At 41.5% G+C, this 22,783-nt stretch overlaps 1 protein-coding gene across 5 annotated transcripts in view; it reads left to right on the forward strand.

Moving 5' to 3' along the window:
* The window catches only part of LCLAT1 (lysocardiolipin acyltransferase 1), a 196,677-nt gene extending 175,774 nt beyond the window's left edge, over positions 1-20,903 (forward strand). For all 5 annotated transcript variants that reach the window (XM_074989851.1, XM_074989850.1, XM_074989853.1 and 2 more), the window contains one exon: positions 16,850-20,903. In XM_074989851.1, coding sequence (XP_074845952.1) covers positions 16,850-17,352 — 503 coding nt within the window. In that variant the 3' untranslated portion in view covers positions 17,353-20,903. The remainder of the gene's footprint in view (positions 1-16,849) is intronic.
* Positions 20,904-22,783: the final 1,880 nt, after the last annotated feature.

The raw sequence follows: 22,783 nt of genomic DNA on the forward strand, positions 1-22,783 counted from the left end.
CCCACCACAAAGCTTTTATCAGATTTGGTTTTATATTTAAAGTAGCTGTGGCAGAAAATTAAGACTTGATTTTGAAAATTGTTTCATAAAATTTAATCTGAATAGCAGTGTCTTCATTTACTGCATACAGTTCAATTCTCTGCAAAGCGATTCTGTAAAAATAGTATTGTGGTGCTCTAGATCAATGACTATCAAATATGCCCCATACACATGCAAAACTCTCTTTTGTCACCACCACCTTTCACCCTCCAAACTACTAGCCCGTGACTACAAATCCCCCTCCCTTCCAGAGGGGTTCTGTAAATTTGCAGGATCAAAATTGCAGATGAGGCGGGGATTTAAATATCCTGCCTCTCATTTGCATATTCACACGAGATGCAGCCTTCGAAGTGGTGTCATTTCAAAAGTGAAAGTGTCGTGTAGATGCTGACTCTTGAAGAGGAAACCCTGACATTGAAATTCCCTTATTCCCAAAACCACCTGGGAATAAGGGAATTTCAAAGTTAGGGTTTCCGTTCCAAGTGCCGGCATCTACACAGCACTTCCACTTTTGAAATGACCCCACACTGAAGGCCAAATCCTGTGGGAATATACAAATGCGGTGTGGGATATTTAAATCCCCACCTCATCTGCAGTTTTGATCCCACAGATTTACATACCACCTCCAAAAGGGATGAGGTGTGTAGACATAGCCTTAGTCCAAACTCAGGCAGCAATCACAGAGTTAAGATGGGTTCTTTCCTCCTTGTGCATCACCACCAGTAATTAAAATTCTACATTCCAAATTGTGCCCTCAATTACACTTTTGGAAACTCTTTGTCTTCAGTGAGTTTGCAGAAATGAAATTGAGTCCACCTTTTGGCTCTTTAGTTGCAAATTTGTTAACAACAATGTGCCTGAGCCAGAATAGAAACTAACTCCTCCTGCACAGATATTTAAGCTCTGTTGTGCCAATAGGAATGAAAAGTAAAAAGTATTTCAGGTTTTTCAAATGTTAAGAATACCTAGGGATCTGATATGGATATTGAATAGGTTTCAATTTTGCATATTCTCTTCTTCTAATAGACAGTCACATCAGTGTTTGTGTCTGTTAACATGGAAGGTGCTTGCTCTTCTCTGCCCACTGCAGTCCAGAATTTTCTTAAATTTTCAGATGAGGTGTAAAGGATGTCCCTATCTGTTACATTCCCTCCCCCCTTTTTGATCCTAAGATGTAGGGCAAGCCCTGGCATGTAACTTAGAGCAGACTCAAGGCTGCTACATGTTGTCTGCTGCTCACAGCACCCAAGAGTCTCAGGCTAGGTCTACATGGGAGAGTTCTTCTGGTAAAACTGGGCTTTTGTTGGACAAAGCTGCAGAGCGTCTACACACAAAATGTGCTTCATCGACAGTCTGTTGACAAAACCCAGCACTTCCACCGGCAGCGTTGTACCTCTCTGCATTCAGGTATAACACCTGCCTTGACAGTTTCCTGGTGACAAACCAGTTGTTTAGATGCTCTGGGGCCCTTTTGTCGACAGATAGGTCTTCTGGTTCAACGGGCAGTCCTGTTTGCAGAGCTCCTGGTCAGCTGTTCTGTTGAGAGAGAGATGGGCACTTTGTCAACAGAGTGGATTGCTCTTTCGATCCACTTTTACTTGTGGATGCAATGCGTCGACAGAAGTTTTGCCAGGAAAACTCTTCCAACAGTGACTTCTGTCGACAGAGGCGTCTCATGTAGAGGTAGCCTGATAGAATGGCTTTGAGAGGCTAATGCTCTAATAATCTGAAGAAGTGGGTCTTACCCATAAAAACTCATGACCTAATTTGTTAGTCTTTAAGGTGTTCACAGGACTGCTTGTTATTTGAAGCTACAGACTAACACGGCTACCCCTCAGAGGCGATAAACACATATCACTAGCTACTTCCTTCCACTGGAGGATGAGATTGATAGGAGCTGCTGTGCCATATATGAAGTCCTTTCTGCTAGGGGAATCCTGAGGCAGCTGTGGACAGCACAAAGCAGCTCTGAGGGCCGAAGCAAGGTTCTGTTTTTCCAAGGAAAATGAATGTATAGCCCCTGCCTCTTTTAAGGTTTAAAAAAATATACCTGTAGGATTGACAGTTGCTCTGTTTAATACAAATGACAGGTGGCAGCTTTCAATACCAGACAGTATTCATCTTTGAAGCTCCAGTTTGACAGACTATTTTTTCTTTATCTTTTTTGGTTGCATTTTGTTTTACTTTCCCAAATGAGCCTAGTGAAAAGCAATTGTACTAAATAAATCATCTGCCTACAAAGCAATATATCACCATTAGGATTCTATTATAGTTTAATTAGCCATTCCATTATTAAATGGCTGTCTTCAGCTTCCTCCAGGTCTCGGACTAATCTTGAAACAAATTCTTCTTTGTGGACAAATACTAGTCAGTCATAATTAAAGCATATTCAATGGAGCTGAGGCTTTTCATTAAATGATTTTCTGATTAAGATAGCTCCCCCAAGTATCAGGCCGATTGAGTGAATTTAATAAGATTTATGCACTTATGTATCATAGTCCTGGTAGAAATAGTTTCAGCACCACAGGATTAAGAAAAAGTCTCTCCATCTATCCTGTCATGGACTTAAATGTCTGTTATCTGCAATGTTATATAACCTGCACTCTAATATGTCACTGCCTATTGTTAGGCAAGTGTACCATATACCTAGTCAGTCAGTAAGAAAGCTGTATGTGGAGCAGTAATGCATGTTGCATTGGAAAATTGAGGACTGACATTAGCATATCTTTATTAAGATATCTGTGAAGTGATTTTTAGAGGGCCTCTTCTGTTGACTAGTTCAGCACCAGAAGTTTGTGAGTCAATTAGAGCTCAAGTGCTTCATCACCTAATTAATTCAGGGAGATACACACAAATAGGTTTATCTATGGATATGCAGCTCTGCTGGGAACTCAGGATAGTAAACAGACATGCTTATTCAGGAGTGAAAGTAGCTTAAATATCTTACGTGTAGGAAGGGCTGCCAGGACTCTGGGCAAGATGCGGGGACAGCTCTGGGCCTTTGGATGGGCAGGGCCTGAGGTAGAAAGGGTGGGGCTGCAGGCCAGCCTCCTGCAGCCAGCTATTCAGTGCTGCTCGGTCCATACCACCTGGGGCTCTAGTGGCCATTTAAAGGACTCAGTATTCTGGCTGCTGACACTGTAGCAGCTGGGAGCTATGGGCCCTATTAAATCACTGGACCCCAGGGCAGCTGTCCTTTCCTCTCCTCTCCCCATGCTGTGTGGTCTTTAAAGTGCTGCTGTGGCAGCGTTTTAATGCCTGCTGCGTACCAGCCGATACGGGCAGCCAATTTCTTACCAGTACACTGCACCAGCCCATACTTGCCCACTTTCATTTGTGCATTTATTTAGAGGCACTTCTAATGAAAGGATGTGGAATGTGTTCAGAACAAAATGTCTGTACTGCATTTAAAAGAAGGTGGCTATAACCTGTTGTTAATATACATAAATTCCGAAAGAGATGATGTATGCCTGCGATTGATCAGATACCACAATTATGCTCTGTATTTTCCTTGTTGTGGGTGGTGTTCTGCATTCTTCTCACTGCATATGCAGAAATGAAAGCACGCTACTGTGGCCAAGAATGGGTATTAGAGCAAACTGGTGAAGCATGAAATATAACAGATTAGCTCGGCACATTAACAGAGGAAGTCAGTCTAAACATTTGAGGTGACTGCTAGAAAGAAAGTTGTGTCTTTAAACATCTATTTCTCTTTTAGGGGTTCACATGTTTTTTCAGTATTTTGAATCGATATCAGCCAAATTTTTAACCCCAGACCTCTCTGAATCTGAAAGTGGTGCTTCATTGCTTCTTCCATATGCCAAATTCATTGCCGCTATAGCTATCCTCTAGCCAAGGGATACTCGAACGGAAGCTTGCAGGCCACAAGGCCCTCCGATGTGTCTCCTGTGGTTCTTTGCAGCATGTGATATTAATACAATTTATGATTTAATTATTAAACAATCTGACATTAACCAGTCCGAATACTTTTACTATGTTGTTAATTCTTTGTGGAATACTTAGTGATTTTGCTGTGAGAATAGAGTAAATACAACAATGAATTCACCCAACTATCTCTATTAGGTAATGTTGATCACTAATTGGGCTCCTGAACCACTGAGGTCTGTGTATCACTACCTTTAGCTTGTCTATAATAATTTGCAGTGCCTAAACTTGCTACTGAATCAGGATTGTTTTCCCTTTTGCTCCTGAAGTTTATGTGATGCTGGGGACAATCGGTGAGAGAGGATATGGTTTGAAACTGCGTAAGGTCACTGAGTAGCTAAAGAGTACTCTCTAGTGGTTGACTTGGAGTAGTTATGTAAGTTTGAAGTGCAGGATAAAGTTTAAGAGGAGGAAGTTTGGCTGGAAATCTAGATAAAAGAAATATATAGAAAAACAATAAAATCTGAAGTTCATATATGAAGTCTTCTAGGGAATTGACTTAATCATACTAGAAAATTCTGCTTATGCTAGTGGTTTTGCTTTTTTGTTATGCAGTACCCCACAGGACAGATTGCACGATTCAGAGTGACAACTTCCTGTTGAATCATAACAGAGAGGTAGCCGTGTTAGTCTATATTCTATCAAAACAAAAAGGCAGTCCAGTAGCACTTTAAATACTAACAAATTATTTAGTTTTGTTGGTCTTTAAAGTGCTACTGGACTGCTTTTTGTTTTGATAGCTTTCTGTCAATATGCTAACCTAAAGTTCCTTCTGAGTGTCCAAATGGAAGTTAAAAATTCCTTGGCCTTTTCTGAAAAGAAGAGTATGACTCTTGTGTCCTGGTCAATGTTTGTTCCTTTATTTTACTGAAATAATAATGACCAGAATCACTGTCTTCTGCAGAACTGTACCATGCTGCTTCTGCTCTCATACCCCATGTTTTTCAGTGACTTGGAAACAGACAGGGGACAAAATAGGTTAAAGGTCCAACCCTGAAAAAACATGTTTCTGGCCATTATATACACTTCAGGAAATTCTTAACCCAGGCTGTGACTGAATCTTCAAACTACAAAAAGTAGCTGACTCTGAAAGGAGTTGTTGTGGAAGAACTAGGAGAAAATTAGTTCAATTGTTTTGAGTGGACAGAGAAATCCAAAGAAAAGTCTAGTCCCTTTTAGTGTGCATATTTTAACTGAGAACAGTAAAAACTTTGTAGTATGTATGGTGACCTTTCATGCAGTGGAAATAGGCTCTTACTTTAAACGTGGTTAATATGGCAGTTATATAATTTTTCAAGAAAGAAAACTTCATTGGTCCTTGTGTATCCATCCTTTTGCAAAGCTAAAAATGGGTTTTACCATTAGGTGCAAAGTCAGATAGAAATGAAGGTGAAACTCACAGTTCTAACAAGTGCATAACAATACTATTTACAGTAATAACCCTCCAATGACTTTTGCTATGTATTTTAATTTCAAAGAGTGGGACTATTAAAGTTTTGTGAGCTTATTTCAAGATACAGGATTGTTGGTTTAAGGTCACTAGTTGAGATGGCAGAGGGGAAGGGATTCTGAATGGGTGGTGAACTTGATCAGCCAACCACTTCTGAAATCAGTACCAAAAAGCAAGAGAGAAATAAACTAATGCCCTGGATGTTATTGCCATTTAATTTACAATATTAATCTTGAGTTTAATTGGAATTAACCTTGAGTTGTTTGTATGTCAGGATTTTAGTAATTAAATATCTGTAGCCATTCGTTATTGCTTTTGAAGAACAGTTTCTGTTTATTTTATTTTACAGTAATTATATTTCAAGAAAATATCCTGCATACCCAGTTTAATTTTTTTTTCCACTTTTTCATTTGGTAGAGTTGTTGTTCTACAAATATTTTTGCTCCAGTGCAGTAGTAAATCTGGGGAGATTATTGCAATAACGTGAATTATCCACAATTATTCTTAAACTCAGAACAGAGTAGTTTTAATTTATGGGATGTTTATGGGGCAATTTATATAAATGCTTAGGAGAATTTAGGCAGATGCATACCACTACTTCAACATCTGACTAGTCCTCCCTTGGTAAAAGCTCACATTCAGTATTAATATAGAACATTTGATCATTTATTTGGGTGGATAAATATAGGGACATACTGTCACATTAGAGATGACAATGTAATGGGGCTGTGTAAGCTTTTAACTGACAAAACCATATCTGTATGTAAAATAAACATTCAGCAGAGGAGGCTGGGAAAGTGCAAACATACAACATGGAGGAGAATAAACAAGGTATTTTCATTATCTGGGGTTCACAAATGTAGCTCGCAAATGATGGAGTAAAGCCACTGAGTTAGTTATGCCTAATCATCCTTAGCATAATGTGTTCCTTTTATCGTCCTCTTCCCTCCTGCCCCTACTCGCCACGTGTTTTATTTATGGCTCAGTCAGCTCTGGCTCTGTAATTCATACAGTAGCACTTCAGAGACATGAGGGAGGAGAGAGCATTGCTCTGAAGACTAAAGTGCAGCTGCCAGGTTGTCATTCTCATAAATGCAACCACTGTGTCACCAGCACAGCAGCCAGCTCGCCAGTCTCCGTTGAACTCTTTCCTCCTACTTGCTCTTAAATGCTTCTTTTTAATGCCACCTGAGGCACATTTTTAAAGGCAACATGCATGGGAAAGCTGACAGTTGTCAGCGCATGGTCTTGTGGGCAAGTTGACCGTGGCATGGTCTACAGTCTGGTTGGAAGGCCCAGGTTCTTTGGTGGAGGGGTAAGGGGCAGTAGGTGTATTTTTAAGACATTAATGGAATGAGTGAAGTGATACTCAGCAAACTGAATGGAGTGCTGTAGCCTCATGTTCTTGGTTGTCCTGTAAATGATAGGTGAAAGCAGCTTCAGTTAGACAAGCAATCTTTGCAAGTATTACATGCTAAATCTTCCCCTGATCTTGTACAGTTTGCCCCATGGCTCAGAGCAAGCTAGTTTAGTACAAGTTTAACATCTGATGTATCTTCTAGCTTGCACTAGCAGGGTGAGATACTTAACCTTCCATTCTTAGCTTTCTTCTTCTTCCTACTCTATGTTCCTGTAGTGCAGCGATTCTCAACCTTTTCGAGACAGCAACCCATTTCGACAATTCAGGAAGACTTTGTGACCCAACGCAATTCAAAAATGGGGCAGGGGGTTTAGGGTCTTGATTCATGCCCCCCAACTCCCAAGGCTTAAAGCTCTTGTAGCCACAAGCCACCACCACCATCCTCAGACTTAAACCCCTCGCTGCCCCAAAACATCCCTCCACCTACCTCACATGGGTGCCACTGTTGCCCCCACTGTTCCTTCGCCAGGTGGCCACCTCCTCAGCACAGCTCCCCCATGCCCTTGTACTCTCTTCCCCCACCTGCAGCACAGGCGGTTCCCTGTCCTGCTGTGCTGAAATGGGACTCAGTTTAGTTGGTTTAATGGCCGGCTGTTAAACCAATTAAACTGTGTTCTATTTCAGCATGGCACGGCAGGGACTGGGAGCTGGAAGAGTGAGCGGTGGAAGCTGCCAATGGCTACTTAGAGCCACCCAGCTGACGACCCATGTTTGGATCCCAACCCATAGGTTGGGAATCCCTGCTGTAGTGGAACTATATTATACTGTATTCATTTTCTTAGTCTGGGGTTCTTTAGGGCCATGAGAGGAGGAAGTGCCATACATGACTAACCAAATTCATTGTCTGATTTCATGGGCATAAGATTTTTAAAATCATAAATTTCATGATTTCGGCAATTTAAATCTGAAATGTTACCGTGTAGTAATTGTAGGGAGTCCTGAGCCAAAACAGAGATGTGGGGTGATGGCGGTACTGCCACCCTTCTTTCTGTTCTGCTGCCGGCTGCGAAACTGCCTTCAGAGCTGGGCCATTGCCGCGTGGCAGCTGCTGGCCAGGAGCCAGCTCTGAAGGCAGAACCACCACCAGGAGCATTCAGAAGTAAGTAGTGCTATACTGTGCCACCGTTACTTCTGCACTACTGCCTGCAGAGCTAGGTGCTCAGTCAGCAGCTGCCACTTCCCAGCTCTGAAGGCAGCACAGAAGTAAGGGTGGCAATGCTGCAACCCCCCTAAAACAACCTTACGACACTCCTGCAGCTCCCTTTTGGGTCAGGACTCCCAGTTTGAGAAAGACTAGTCTCCCCCATGAAACCTGCATAGTAGAGAGTAAAAAATTGCGGAAAAAGACCAGATTTTGCAGGGGAAATAAGATTTCATAGTTTGTGATGCATTTTTCATGGCCATGAATTTGATAGGGCTCTATTTATAGACCAATGGTACCCAACTTTTTCACTAATGCGGACCCCCAGTCACCCCCCCAAACTATTTGTGGCCCCCATCAAAGTCAGTTCTATTTTGTATGATAATTTTAATTTATCTTTTTTTTTTTTCCACGCCCCCCCACCCCCCGCAATACCCTTGTGGACCTCAGGTTGGGAACCACTGTTATAGACTCAAGGAACTCAAACTACAGAGAAAGTTTATGGGTGACTTGATTAGTCTGTAAGTACCTATATGGAGAATAAATACTTAATGATAACCTCTTTAGCAGAAAAAGGTAGGACCATGATCTAGTGGCCAGAAGGTGAAGGTTAAACAAATTCAGTCTGGAAATAAGACATGAAGTTTTTCAAATGAGATAAATTAACCCTCGGTAAGGGTTGTGGTGGATTCTCCCTCACTGAGGCTATATCTACACTTGCCCCATACTTCAAAGGGGGCATGGTAATCAGGCTGATGGGGGGATTGCTAATGAAGTGCTGTGATGAATATGCAGCACTTCATTAGGCTATTTCTCTTATGCAGCAACTTTGAAGTGCCAGCACTTCATTAGTAATCTCCCATCAGCCTGATTACCATGCTCCCTTTGAGGTTCAGGGCAAGTGTAGACATAGCCTGACAGTTTTAAATCAGGATTGGGCATTTTTTTTATAAAAGCTCTGTCCTAGATATTATTCTGGGGGGTAGTTCTGTGGCCTCCTGTATAAGAGAATAGATTCAGTCACAGTGGTCCCTTCTTGCCTTGCAATCTCTGGAAATCTATTAAATGAGGGGTTTTATAACACATTTCAAAATCAAATTATAATGTCCTTTTTATCTTTTTGTCCTGGCTGGCTTCAAACAGAGATAGTTCTGATTTATATACTGCTCAATCTGTTGTTACACTGAAAAGCCTGCATGCTGTTTTTAATTGTTTAAGAAAGGATGTAAGCACAAAGGTACGCTCATAGCCAAGAAGAATTTGGGATATAGCATATTTTTCCATCCCACCCCTAATACTTTATGAAAATTGGCTTATGAATATTCATACCTCAAAGGTACTTTGTGCAAAGTACATGTGGCATGTCCTTTTAAAAGTTGTAATCTGTTGAATCTGTATGTCCTATATGTGTGCATATACTTTCCTGTATATGAAGTTGGAAATATTAAGTGGGAACCTGTTTTATGAGTCCAGGTAGTCTAGTAAATGCCATTAGTGATACTTTCGGAACTTAATAGCCAGATGATCAAATCAACAACCTGTATATGATGTTGTTTTTCTTGTAAGACCAATCTGTGGTGGGTCCTACAAAGACATGTGGCCAGGCCACCTGATGCTGGAACCCACTTTGGATCTGGTAGTTTTTCATTCAAGGGGAGAGAAATTTGATCTGAAAGCAAAGAATTCCTGCCTTAGGAAGGGGAGGTATAAAGATTGGAAACCAAATACCAAGTTAGTGACCAGACACCACTTACCACCCAAGATTCTTGCTGGAAATATCAAAGACTCAACGGGGGAAAGATTGGGCCCAAACTAGGAGGCTGGTTAGTTTGTGAAAGAGATGATTAGAACAACTCTTAGGGAGAGAATGTGCATGTAACAAGTTTCTTAGCTTGTTAGGATTAGATGGCTGGAGTGTTTTGTTTATTTTGGCTCAATAACTTACTTTGATCTGCCTGTTTTTACTAGCAATCACTTAAATACTCCTTTTTATGTAGTAAAAACAATGTTTTATTATCAAGCCCAGCGTAAATAATTATTACATGGGCAGAAGGAAGGGAGCAGTTGCTATGCAGATCTCTCTTTCATCAATAAAGAGGGCAAACCTATCAGCTTTTGCAAGACAGATTTATTTGGGCTGTGTTCCTGGTGCTCTCAATAGCCTTGTAGCTGAGCCCTTCCAAAGGTAAGCTGGTTCAGCATCCATGTTGCTCTGCTGGGGAGCTGTTACCCCAAGTTTCTTGCCTACCAGGATAGGGAGATGGAGAACTCCAGAGAGCAGGTAGGTGGGCTCAGTGATAGGACCAGCACACAGGGTGACAACTCCAAGGGGTCCCCTGTGATCCAAACCATCGTGCATATAGCTTTTGTTCATTGACCATCTAAGTCTGGAGACATACGGTTGCAGTTCATAATAGTCATGTCTATAAATTCCTCTTCTTCACCAATAGTGAAAATAGTCAAAACTTCCCATACTGCAAGAAAACAGGTGTCATCTCTTCAAACCCCTTCCTGTTTGCAGGTGGGAATATCTTCAGCACCCATACTCTTGCTGTGGATGTGGAAAATTGAATAGGTTCCTTTGGTCGCTCTGGAGTTGGCGCTTGTACGCAGACTTGCTGTTGTGCTCTGTTCATCAAGGCTAGCATTAGCATTCTGCCTTTTTGGTTTGCTTATTTAACTGCTAAATTTCTACAGAAAAGAATCCCAATAACTATTGAGATGAAAGTGGTTTAGATTAACTCAAACTGCTATTGCTCTTTTAAAGATGGATGCTTGTGTTATAAATCCCCCCAAGGATTACACTACCCATCGGTGGTTGTAAATCCTGGACGTTACTACCTCCAAATTCTGTGTTTATAAAAGAAAATAATGTCAAGTCTTTCAGCCGCCAAGACAGTAACATTTTCCAGTCAGCAGGTTTTGATGGCTTTTGTTTTGATATCCAACACTGTGTGTGGTTCAAAGTTAAGGCATAAAAATCTTAAATCAGACGTTGTCAGATAGTAAGTAGCCTCACTCTGTTAGTTACCACCTATGCTTTGATTATGTAACAGCCATTTGTTCAAAGGAATGCCTCAAAATACATGTATCAGCTCCACTTTTTAAATCTAACATTCATATGATTTTTTTTATTGTGGTAGTACCTAAAGACCCCTATCTGGGCATAGGGACACATTGCATTAATGTAGCAACCCCCCTCCCTTGCACCTACTGTGTCTTGCAAAAGTCATGGAGAGATTGCAGGTTCTCAACAAAAAATTGTGGCCCATGGATGTCATGACCTGTGCTATATACCCCTGACTAAACCTTGGGTGCTGCGGGACCAAGGGTCAACCTGGGGGTGCTCTAGACAAGGGAGTCATTGGAGCGTGGCCCTGAACCCATGCTGGGGAAAGGGGTGGAGACAGTGGCACAAAGTCTAGGAACACCCTTATGTGAGAAATAGAAATCTGCACAGCATTCAGATTCAGATTTTTAACCTCTAAAAGTTGGGTTAGCTCCATTCCAGTTTTTAGGTTTGGATCCCCCTCTAATTAGGGGCTCATTTAGGGACACTTTGGGAAGAGAACTTCTCTTTGTAATAACCGTTAGAGTCCACAAATGCCTGCTGACATACCAAACCTTTTACTTTGCACTAACCAGCTCAGTGTTGTTCACTTACACACATTTTGCAAACAAAAAGTTTGAAGAACTCCCTTCCACGTTCAACCCCCACCCCCACCACTCCACCAGCTGAACCTCATACATGCAATAGGTCCACAGAATCATTCTCTTATGTGTTGGCATCATTTCTGGACCATATTATCTCAAGAGTTCCTCCCTCAGGGCTGAATGTCACTTTAAGTAGTTCACAGTATTGGCTCTGTGGTGTTCTCTTGGCAAATATATTTGAGAGAAGTTTAAAATATTTAAAATCTTGACTTATCTGTGCTAAAAAATGCTATCTAGAACTCGGTCTGACATCATGTAACACAGAGATTTTAGTGTAATTTCATTCTGCCTGAGATAAATTTGCTTTGCATCTAGTAAGAGGCTCTTGATTACAAGGATTGAGAAGAGAGAGATTGTAATAGGGCATGTGCGATAATGAATGAAAAAATTGCCTCTTTTCCCCTCCCTCATAAAAAACATTTTCTTCAAACAAGAGACAGTGAAATTTTACTGCCGATGGTATGGCTTTGGCCCTGAGCCCAGGCTGAATCCGTTGTTCCACCCTCTGGCCGTAAAGCCTAAAGCTCCTGCATTGCAATTATTTTAAGAGCATTGCCACACACCGGTCAACACTGGCATACGAACAACCTGACGTGGAGCACCGATACAACTCAAAGAAATATTTGTAGAAAGAAATGGAGAATGAAGCTTTCAGGATCTTTGGCAGCTTAGTAACTGAGATGTAGCTGGAGACTAAGATACATATTACTCAACTGGTTTGGCTTTATTAGCTGTGTAGTAAAGATGACAAACAAGCTTTGAAAATCAGATAGTACCTCTGTTGCAGTTTCTATCCCAGTGCACCAAGAATCACATCACTCACTGGTAATAAGGAGTCTCATTCCCAACTCTGTCTTAAAGCAATGTTGCTCAAATTGGGGGTCCTGATCCACAGGGGGTTCACAGTATTGCAGCCCTTACTGCTGCACTGCCTTCAGGGCTGGAGGGTGGTCCCTGGAGAGTGGTGGCAGATGGCGAGGCACCCATCTCAGAAGGCAACGCTGCCACCACCAGAAATACAGATGTAAGGGTGGCATCGTGTAGGGGAGCGGTTGTCAGCGCAGTGTGGAATATTTCAAAGGGGACGGTACCAAAAAAACTGTCAGAGCCCCTATCTCAGAGGACTCTGAAAGCTGCTGAAATCGAGTGTACCCTGATTAACTGGAATACCCATTCATCAACGTTTATTCTCAATTTCTTGGTTGTCTGACGGAGTTGTTAAAATTAGATTTCAAATGTGAAACACCAGTTTGCTTCCCACTGGTTCCTTCTTCATGCCCCGCCCAGTGATAATATTCATAGCGGTATAAAAACGAAGGAAGATCTTCAGAAGTTGTTAAACAGCAGTTTTCTCAAGCCAGCCTCATTAAGTCCAGATCACTAGTCTGAGCTACAAACGAGGACTCATGCCTTCTTCAATTATTGTCTCATTGGAAACAGTCTTCCTGTTAATTAGAGCAACATGACTCTTAAGCCTCATTGTGGCTTGCACTTGAAATGTATGAAAGCAGGTGCTTTAAGAAGGGATTTAAATTCAGTGGGGGAAAATACTGCCTGCTGTCTGACTAACCTATTTGCGTGCCCCATAGTAACAGTAAGCAGCAGTTTGATACAATTCCTGGGAAAGACATTCTGCTAGTGCCCCACTTATGAGGCCGTTCTGCTATCCTCCCACATGGGAACAGAACTGGGAGCTGGCCTCTAGACGAGTGTTTCTTAAACTTTTTGAGACCACGGAACACCTGTGAAAATTTTCTTTAAAAAAAAAATGTTGTTAGTTGCTACGCTGCCGCATAGATAGGAGAAGAACAACAGAGGAGAGGGGAGGCTGGCACAATGTTAGTCAACCTTGCTTTGTTGACAGACTACTAATGCTGTCAAAGGGTGTAGCAATAAAGTTATGTTTCAGTATTTTCCACTAATGTTATCATAAAATGTTATTGTTTTAAAACTTTGAATTATTTTTCCAAACACTCTCAGCACACCTGCGCATTGGTCACAGAACACCAGTATTCTGCGGAATATACACTCATACCTCATTAAACGAGTACTTTACTGATGAGTACTTGCTAAACCGAGGGACACATACCTATCTTTCTTCACTAGATGAATGAACTCCCCCCCAGCCCCAATACAAGCCTTACCCTCCATGACTTCACAGACCCAACCTGGTGCAGCCTTAACCCTCCCCCTGCCTGCCTTGCAGCCCCAATCTGCACCAATAATCTAAAACATCTTCATGTTTCCATGCTTGTAATCTCCTCTCCCTCTCAGGTTGCTCGCATCTGCCATTCATTATTGGCCCACTTCAGTTCGTTCTTAAATGCTTCTAGGATACAACTTGTCCCCATCCTATCTTGAGCCTTGTCTATTTCTGGCAGCCCTGCTTCTCTTCTGTAACCACTCTGTCCACTGTCACCTTCCTTCTTTTGTTGGCTGACCTGCAATTTCCATTCTCTCTGGACCACATGTTGTTAATAAGTTTCCACTCTGCCCATCTGATGCGGTTTTGTTGGGGGAAAACAGAGGCAGCAATAAGGAAATGGAAAAAGTAGGGAGGTGAGTGCCCTGCTGAAAAATTACCTGCCCTCTATGCTGTCATTAAAACAGCTTCACCTCCCTCTTAAGGATTTTTTTCTGGTTTCTGGGATTTATTTTATTATCAGTTGCAGTAAAATATGAGAGTGGCTGCATTCATATAGCACTTGGCTGTGAGAGTGTTGCCCTTTTCATGTTAATAGATGTCACTGATGAATCGATGGAAAACATTCAGAACCTTTTGTTAAGGTATGCAATGTAGAGCCAGTAGCTTACTTTAGGTAATAATAGGAGAAGGCACACACCTTTCAATAGCTATTAAATAATTGGCTGGGAATTGTCGTCACTACGTGTTTGCCCTGCCGGAGAATTAAAACCTCCAAGACAAGGGGGATGGATGTTTAGAAGGCCCTGTTCTTTCTGCATACAAAATCATGTATTTCCTATATCTGATATATTTCCATATGCTGAGCCTGTCTTTGAAGTGCCTGAGTCATTTCTTCTGAAGCAGTCCAGATGTATTTATTACAAGGATGTGTTGGTAACAGGGATCGAGTCATCTAAATATGTGCTGGAACTCTGGAGATCTGGTTTCTGGCCTGAGTCACATGTAGGTCTGTTAGCCATTCTTTGCCTTGGTTTCAAATCTCCAACATAGGGAAGCATTACGGATGCCATTTGTATAACATGCTTTGAGGTCAGCGCTATATAATTAATATATTGACGCAAAAGTGTGCTTAGCACTTTGCCGTACAGGTAAGACCTAGTCTCTGCTCTGAAAGCTTCTGTCTAATGTCAGATGGGATGCAACCAAGCAGGTGAGGAAATTAACAAAACAGTAGTGAGGAGTTTTGAAAGAAGAGCAGAACGGGCACCAGTAAGATTACCTGAATATTCAGCAAAGGCTAGCACACAACGTGGTACAATAAACCATTATTTTAAAATAAAACTAGATGTCACAATGTATGTGTAACATTTTCTATTATTTATGTACTATTTTGATTGTTAAAAATCTTCATTGTGCCATCTAGAAAGGGTGATAATGACAAAATGATTGCTCAGCAAGCACTAGGAGTTGGGGAGCACTGTTGGGTATTCAGTTAGAGTGGTATCTCTTTCTTGGGCTAGCATTTGCCTATTCAGGGTTTTGCTAGGTATGTCCTTATGTTGGATTCGCATTGAGCAGTGGTGTTCAAGCACTGTTGCCTTAAGGCCTTTCTTCCAATATAGATCTGATCATAGCTATTGCATCTTTGTCTTTTTGGCTTCTAACTCAACCTATTCTGCTTTGAGTCAGCCTACAAAATAAAATCACCAACACCAGACAAATGACAGTGCTGGCATCACTTAATGTTAGTGTCACGTCGAATGCACTTTTTAGGTCAGTTCTAGCTTAATTTGCCTTTTAAAATCTAAAAAGAATGTTGTCTTGTCTGAAGCTGCAGGGTGAGCGGATATTTGGAATCATGCATTGTTCTAAAAATGTACAGCAGTAAAACTTTCCTTCGCCACATTTCTCCAAGCAAGTTTATTGATTTGATTAGGCATAGTGATAGAAGGGGTGGGTCCTTTTGTCAGCATCCTCCTTTAGCTGCTAATCCACAATTCATTTAAAACAGCATTCAAAAATGTAGCTGTGTCCACATTAACCAAAGTCCATTTATCTCCCAGCTTTGTACTTTGTTGTGCATTCTCCAAATCAGGAATGCCATAAAGAGCCCTTAGCCTCTGGCAAATGCCATTTCTAGCTGCCACTCTGAGCACTGACTTGTTATGTGTAAAGGAGCAGTGTTAATTACAGTACACTCCCTGCTACGCTGACCCCCATTTTCTAAAATGCAGCAAAGGGACTCCTGTCTTAATGAACTTTTGATCATTTTGCAGATGTGTATCTGTGTGCACTCCCCTCACCTCAAGACCGTCAATAAATTAGGAGTGCACTTGAGGTGTGCTCAAAGTCAAATTTTAAACCAGATTCTTTTGCGACCAGTATAATTATTACACACGGTGGTACAGTTGCTAGGTCACAGATAAATTTCATGTGCAATGTAGTGATGACGAATGTTTTGCAAAACTATGTGGCCGCACTAAATCACAGACTCAGAGGGGTAGCCAGATTAGTCTGTAGCTTCACAAATAACCAGCAGTCCTGTAGCACCTTAAAGACTAACAGATTTGTTTGTTAGGTAATGAGCTTTCACGGATAAGACCCACTGTATTGGAACCCTGTTTTGACTTGAAAAAGATCAGACACGTATATCCAAATTTCTCATTGAAATAAACTTAATCTTTTTACCTGTTCTGTTTTAGAATCCTGGATTAGTATTTATTCTTGTGAATGTTATTTTTGTCCCTACAGGTCTTTCCTGTAATCCAGAGAGAGGAAAAAACAACATGTTTAGGAAATATTGACCTGTTTGCCTTAAACAATTCTGTTTCTATAAGTAGAATACTCTGTGTTTGCGAATGAATCTTTCTGAATTCTACCATGATTGTGAGAAGTTTTCAGTTGTCCCCTCAAGCTCTAATCATTTATCATTGTCCTAGAAATGGACTACTGGAGTGTCTATATTTATCTTGTTCTCAAAAATGTTTCTTGTAGGTAATAATCTTGATGCTGTCCATGACATAACTGTGGCATACCCTCAAAACATTCCGCAAACAGAGAAGCACCTTCTGAATGGAAACTTTCCAAAGGAGATACATTTTCATGTCCGTCGGTATCCTGTACACACACTGCCAACTTCCAGAGAAGAGCTTCAGCTCTGGTGTCAGAAGCGTTGGGAAGAGAAAGAAAAGAGACTCCAGTTGTTCTATGAAGGTGAAAAGTACTTTGATGTGACAGGGCGAAGCATAATTCCACCTTGTAAATCTGAGCTCAGGGTCCTAGTGGTTAAATGCTTCTCGCTTCTGTACTGGACATTGTTCACCCTAGCTGTGTTTGTGTTGCTGTACTTGTACAGCTTTGTGCGATGGTATTGTGTCACTGTGATTGTCATTTTTGTCATACAACAGAAAATATTTGGTGGGCTGGAAATAATTGAACTTGCATGTCATCAATATTTTAGTAAACGACAGAATGCATATGGTGGAAAAACCGAGTAACTAGTCTAGTGTTGTTATAAGAGAAGAAGGTAATGGATGTTTTTGAGACTTATCACAGACTTTGTAAACAAGGACATGTTTTTGCATGAGAATTGTAAGTCATTTTTTTCTACCACCGTTATTTGTTAAAGATGTTTTGCACTTACTCTGTGAAAAAGAAAGAAAATGTAGTCACTGCTATGTGTGAAAATGATAGTTTTTATCTTTGAATGTAATTTCTATATTGCTCTTGCAAGCAGCTAGCAGCTGCTTCGTACGGTAGCTATGAAACAACATGCTGGATTATTTAACAACCATTAGGGTGTTAATAAATGTGATGTACACTGAACTTTTTAAAACTGTAGATCCAAACTGTCCAGCTAAGGGAAGCAGAGCTGTGATTCCTTGTAATCATGTTGGCATAACTAAGTACTAGACTCACTCATTTAACAACTAGCCTGGGTGTTCACATGCCCAGTCCTAACATTTTCACATTTATTTTAAACCCTTTTCTCACACACTTCCCCCACAAGGATTGTGCATACCACTACCCAGCCTAGTTGAAGATGTGAAACACTAGATGGGGATTCTAACTTGGGTGCAGCTCTATTCTGAGGTGCAGGTCTGGCCGTCCGCTCTGTCCCTGGCCTTACTCTGCGTTGATTTTTTGCAGGACCTACTATGCTGCTGGGGCTCTGCTGTATTTGCAAAACAGCTGCCTGGTGTTAATAATTTCTTCCTACAGAAGAAATTTGTCTAAAAACAATACATCCTTTTTCTACAAGGTGAGAGGTCTTTTGTTTGAAGCTGTCACTTTGGCTGTTAAAGTGTTTCCTTGGTTGTTTTAATTTTCAGTGTTTACAGTAGGAAGGCTGCTTTTTTCTGTCTGTACATTAGTGCGACCCTCTAAAATTCAACCCAGCTTGTCTATGGTTAGGTGGCAAGAGAAATGCCTCATCCTGTTATAGTATGTCAGTCAAGCTACAGTATGTCTCTTACTGTCCAATCACATCATTCCTCTCTAGTCAGGACTCCCTTCTGCACAGTCTGACACTGTTTAAACTAATTCCAAGGCCCTCTCCTTTGATGTGGCATTGGTGGAAAGGGTAAGAAATCAAAGGTTATAGACCTTTCAAACCCTTACAAGGTAGGGGATGTTGGATATTTCGGATGTGGTTTCATCCTAGTCATAACAGGAATAACATTCACAGCAGCAGAGTATATGGAATAAAAAATTCCGGCTCTTAAAGTCCTCTACTTGACTTTGGCAGTGTGCCTCAAAATAATATCTTGCTTTGTGTGTTCTTCCACTGTCATAGACACCCCTTACTTACTAAACACTTCCTACTTGCCACCCAAGTGATGCCTCAAGTTGCTTGTGCTATACCTAGTTAGGCTGCAGCAGAGTTATACTACTCTGCAATATAGCCACATGGAATGAAGAGTTTGTCATGTACACAACTGAACTGCTCCAGTATTGATGCCTCGTTGCAGACAAATCATTTTTCTTTTAACTCTCAATGCTGGGCATGTTCTTCAGTGCCTTTGAATGTAGGCCCACTGTTGGATGAAATTGCCTACCTATATATAACTGTCCCTTCCAAGGTGACAGCTGGTTTTAATCCCTGCTCAGAGCAACGAATTAGTTATTATGCACAAGTACTTGAAGCCATCTGTTTTACTCCATGAATTATTTTAAACCTTTTTTCCCCTAAAAATGATTTCTAATTTAGATTTAAGTCTCTTAACAAACTTCCTCTTGTTATATTTGGAAGCGTGTGAATAGATAGCTTGATGGCTGGCGTTGCATTGTCATGACTCCAGCAGCAAAGAAAGCTCTTTCTGCACTGAGAGCAGGGATGTTTTTAATGCAGTTGTACAACAGCAAAATATGGCTGGTGGTAATATTTACATATCAGTGTTTTCTTTAAGATTATTCTAAATTTTCGGTCAACTCACTGCACTGCCAGCAATCTGTCATCCTGCAATGGGGGGAAAAAAACGTCTAAGGTACAAGCGATCTAAAAGGCTTTTTACCTGTCCAAGGCTTGGGCTCCTCATTCACACCTGTAGTGACGGTGGCTGCCTGCTCCTAGAGCCGTAACATAGATCCTGAGTGAGAACAGCAGCATGCAGAGTTCTCATCACTGACGCGCAGTCCAGCTGCATTCCTTTCTGCCCTGCTACGTCCTTTGGGATATCATAAAGGGAATTGGGAACCTAAGCTGGGGTCTTTTTCTCTCAGTGCAGAAGAATTTCTACTGTATTTTTTAGTCTATTTTGTTACAAGGTTGGAACCTTGAAAAGTTTTTAACATGAAATTATAAAGGATAGCGGCATTTAAAAAGATGCTTATCTGTCCCATTGTGGCCAAATGTGTAATGTGCTTTTAATGTGGGAACCATCCTTCAAATTGTAACTTGAGTTCCTCTCTCTTACGTATTAACCATTTTGTCTTTTGTTTTAAGTGAAGAGTCACAAGTTTATTGGCCTTTTAGAGCGTACGTGGTAGATCACCTGACCCAATGACACAAGGCTGTGCAAATTAAGTACAAGCCCCACTTCTCATGAGCTAAGTTCAGGCCATTACTCAGGGTGATGTACAAAAGTGGAGATTAACCAAAATGCCACATCTGTTTCCAGATCACCTAGAGAGGTAAGAAGGAAGGATTGTTTGAAGCCCGGGTAGTTTAAAAATAAGGAGTAAATTGGTTCAGGGGCAGGAGACACCATGCTCAACAGATGTGTTCAGAAAATGGGGAGAGGTCATTGGGAAGATACTCATTTTCCTCTTTTTATTGAAATTTCCTTTTTATCTGACCAACTTCCATGTGACTTTTGTTTCCGCCGCCTTTGATTAATTAAAGCTTTACACACAGCATGCTAGACTGCTCCCTTTTTAACATCTCCGACCTTTGAAATGTTTCCATTGCTGCCAGGTTGGAAGATTCTCGTGTTCTGGGAGTCAAACACACTGAGCTTTCAAGGGAAGCATATTGGCAGCAAGAGACTTCTTAATTCATTAGCACAGTTTCTCAGAGCCGCTATGGTCTCGCTAGTCCCAATAGCTATGCCCTAGTGTGTTACAATCACTCTGCTGGGTTAACATGTCTGTTCGCAGATACACAATGTGCTTAACTTGCCTTTAAGGGTACTGTTCATTTTCCTTATTCCAAAGTTTCAGAATTGTGGGTCTCTTTCTCTTTGCTCAGATAGAAGGTTGAACTGCTGAGTCTGTGTTTGTTACCTGGCTCACTCATTAGACTGAAACGCTGGGCTCTTTTGTGTTGAATGTTAGTGATATGGGATCCAGAAGTGGCTCTGTACAGCGTTGTGTTGACCATACTGAATGTGGTCTGTAGCTCTGTGCACTACGTAAATCTCAGTGGTTTCCAAAACAGAATCTGTGTTTTTTATAGCTTTGTTTTATAAATATGTTGTAAGAAAACAAATGTTGGGATACAACAAACCTACAGAAAAGCCTTAGTTTTCTAAGCTCACCGGTACGTTAGAATGTTTTAGCCATGTATCCATCACTTTCTGTACAGCAACAATAAAGAGTTAGCACATTTGCATGTTTCAGTTCATTGTTTTGTTAAGTAGAACATCAGTTCCGTGGGGTGAAGATGTTGCACATACATCTCTAAGGGATAAACCTTCTCTCCAGTTTCACAGCCTTTTATTATTGCTATTAGGGGCCACAATCAAGAAGGGATGATGGCTGGATATCTCATTACCTACCTATTCAGTTGATAAATGTGAAGCTGGACAGAGACCTAATTTCACCTAAAGTCTCCCTTTTAACTTGTCTGTGGGAAGCTGACACAAAAGAATGCAGAGCATACTGCAAGTCCAGCTCCAATTTTTGAACTTTGTACCCAGGATTAAGATACCAACGCTGCTAGAAAACAGCTGTGGCCTGTCCAAACAGGCTGGGTATTTGCATCTCATTTTAAATGTATCCTAGACAGGATAATTCAATGTGTTTTCATGATGGGATGTTAAAAAGGTTGTTCGTCTTGTTACCAAAAGCATCTGGGACAAAAAAAAGAAAAGAGAAAAAATGGTTTAAATTGTTTTCAAACCCCATTTTCAATTAACTTTAATTTATAAATTAAACACCTTTACCTGTAAATTCTTAGAAAATGAATTCAGTGTCCACTGTGCGTGACAGAGACATACTGTGCTCTTCATAGGATACAAAGGGGCTGAAACTCTGCATCAAGAGCAAAACTCATCTTTCACAGCAGCCATGATTTGCAGTGCCACAGTAGACAAGACCTGCCCTCTCAGGTAGTCATTTATTAGACAGAAGATGAAAGGAAGGGGGTCCTAGTCAGCTATTTTGAAAACAGATATAAAATCAAATGACTTGGGACTTTCTGACAGGTTCAGAGCCCTTGAATAACTGAACAAAAAGCAATTGCTGCTATTCCAGGGAATGGGTTGTCCCCCCTGAAAAGATGCTGCTTCTTCCCTTTTGTTCTGAATTCAGATTTCAGGTAGCATCTTGGGTGCTGTAGGTTTTCTGCTTCACATGACGTTCAGGAAAACTGATGTAGTCAGGGGTCCTGCTTTTCTCAGCCCCCAAACCCTTTTTACTTGTTAAAATGCCATGCTGCCAATCCAGTAACTGATGAGCCCTTTAATCCCCAGGAGCATCAACTCTGACTGAAACTGCCTAGGTCAGCCATGTTTCCCAGACAAATTTTTAGATTTTGATATCTGCACACAAAGGTTGGTTGCTTCCCGAGAGGAGAGGAAAAAAATTGTTCCCGTTCGTTGCCCACCCACAGGTATGTGCAAGAGGATCTGCTGACAGCTGACCTCTTACAAAGGTGGCAATTAGTGGGCCTCCACATCCATCTCTAACGCGGTTGGAAAGATGGCCTAGAAGGGAAGGATGAACAAGCTACTGAGGCTGACAACTGCCCTTTATTTTAAGTATCATCAATGGGATTCCAGTAGCATTTTTAAATTAAACAAACAAAAAATCCTTGGCCACAGCACTATGAAGAAGGAAAGTGACCCTTTACTTGACTTATTGCAGGGGAATAGGGCAGTGGTGGGCAAACTGTGGACTGCATGTGACCCATGCAGCCCACGGATCCCAACTGCCCTCCTCCATGCACCTCTCGCGCACCACAGCACTTGAACCCCATACTTCTTACACCTCCCTCCCCAGCATTTTCAGAGCTCTGCAAATCACCTGATTCCTGTTCCATCCCTGCTCCTCCCTCACCTTCCACAGCTGGAATGCCATGAATCAGAGGCATCAAGGGGAGGGACAGGTGGAACCCCAGTGGGATAGGGGAGGGAAGTGCAGGTGGAACCCCTGTGGGCTATGGGCTGCTGCAGCCTATTGAGATGATGGAGAGCCTCTCATGCAGCCCACACGCTACTTGTGGTTTCCCAGCGCTGGAAAAGGGCCTGAGCAAGACCATCTCTTGCC

Source organism: Carettochelys insculpta, chromosome 3, assembly GCF_033958435.1.
Source record: "Carettochelys insculpta isolate YL-2023 chromosome 3, ASM3395843v1, whole genome shotgun sequence".
In the NCBI taxonomy this organism is placed as follows: domain Eukaryota; kingdom Metazoa; phylum Chordata; order Testudines; family Carettochelyidae; genus Carettochelys; species Carettochelys insculpta.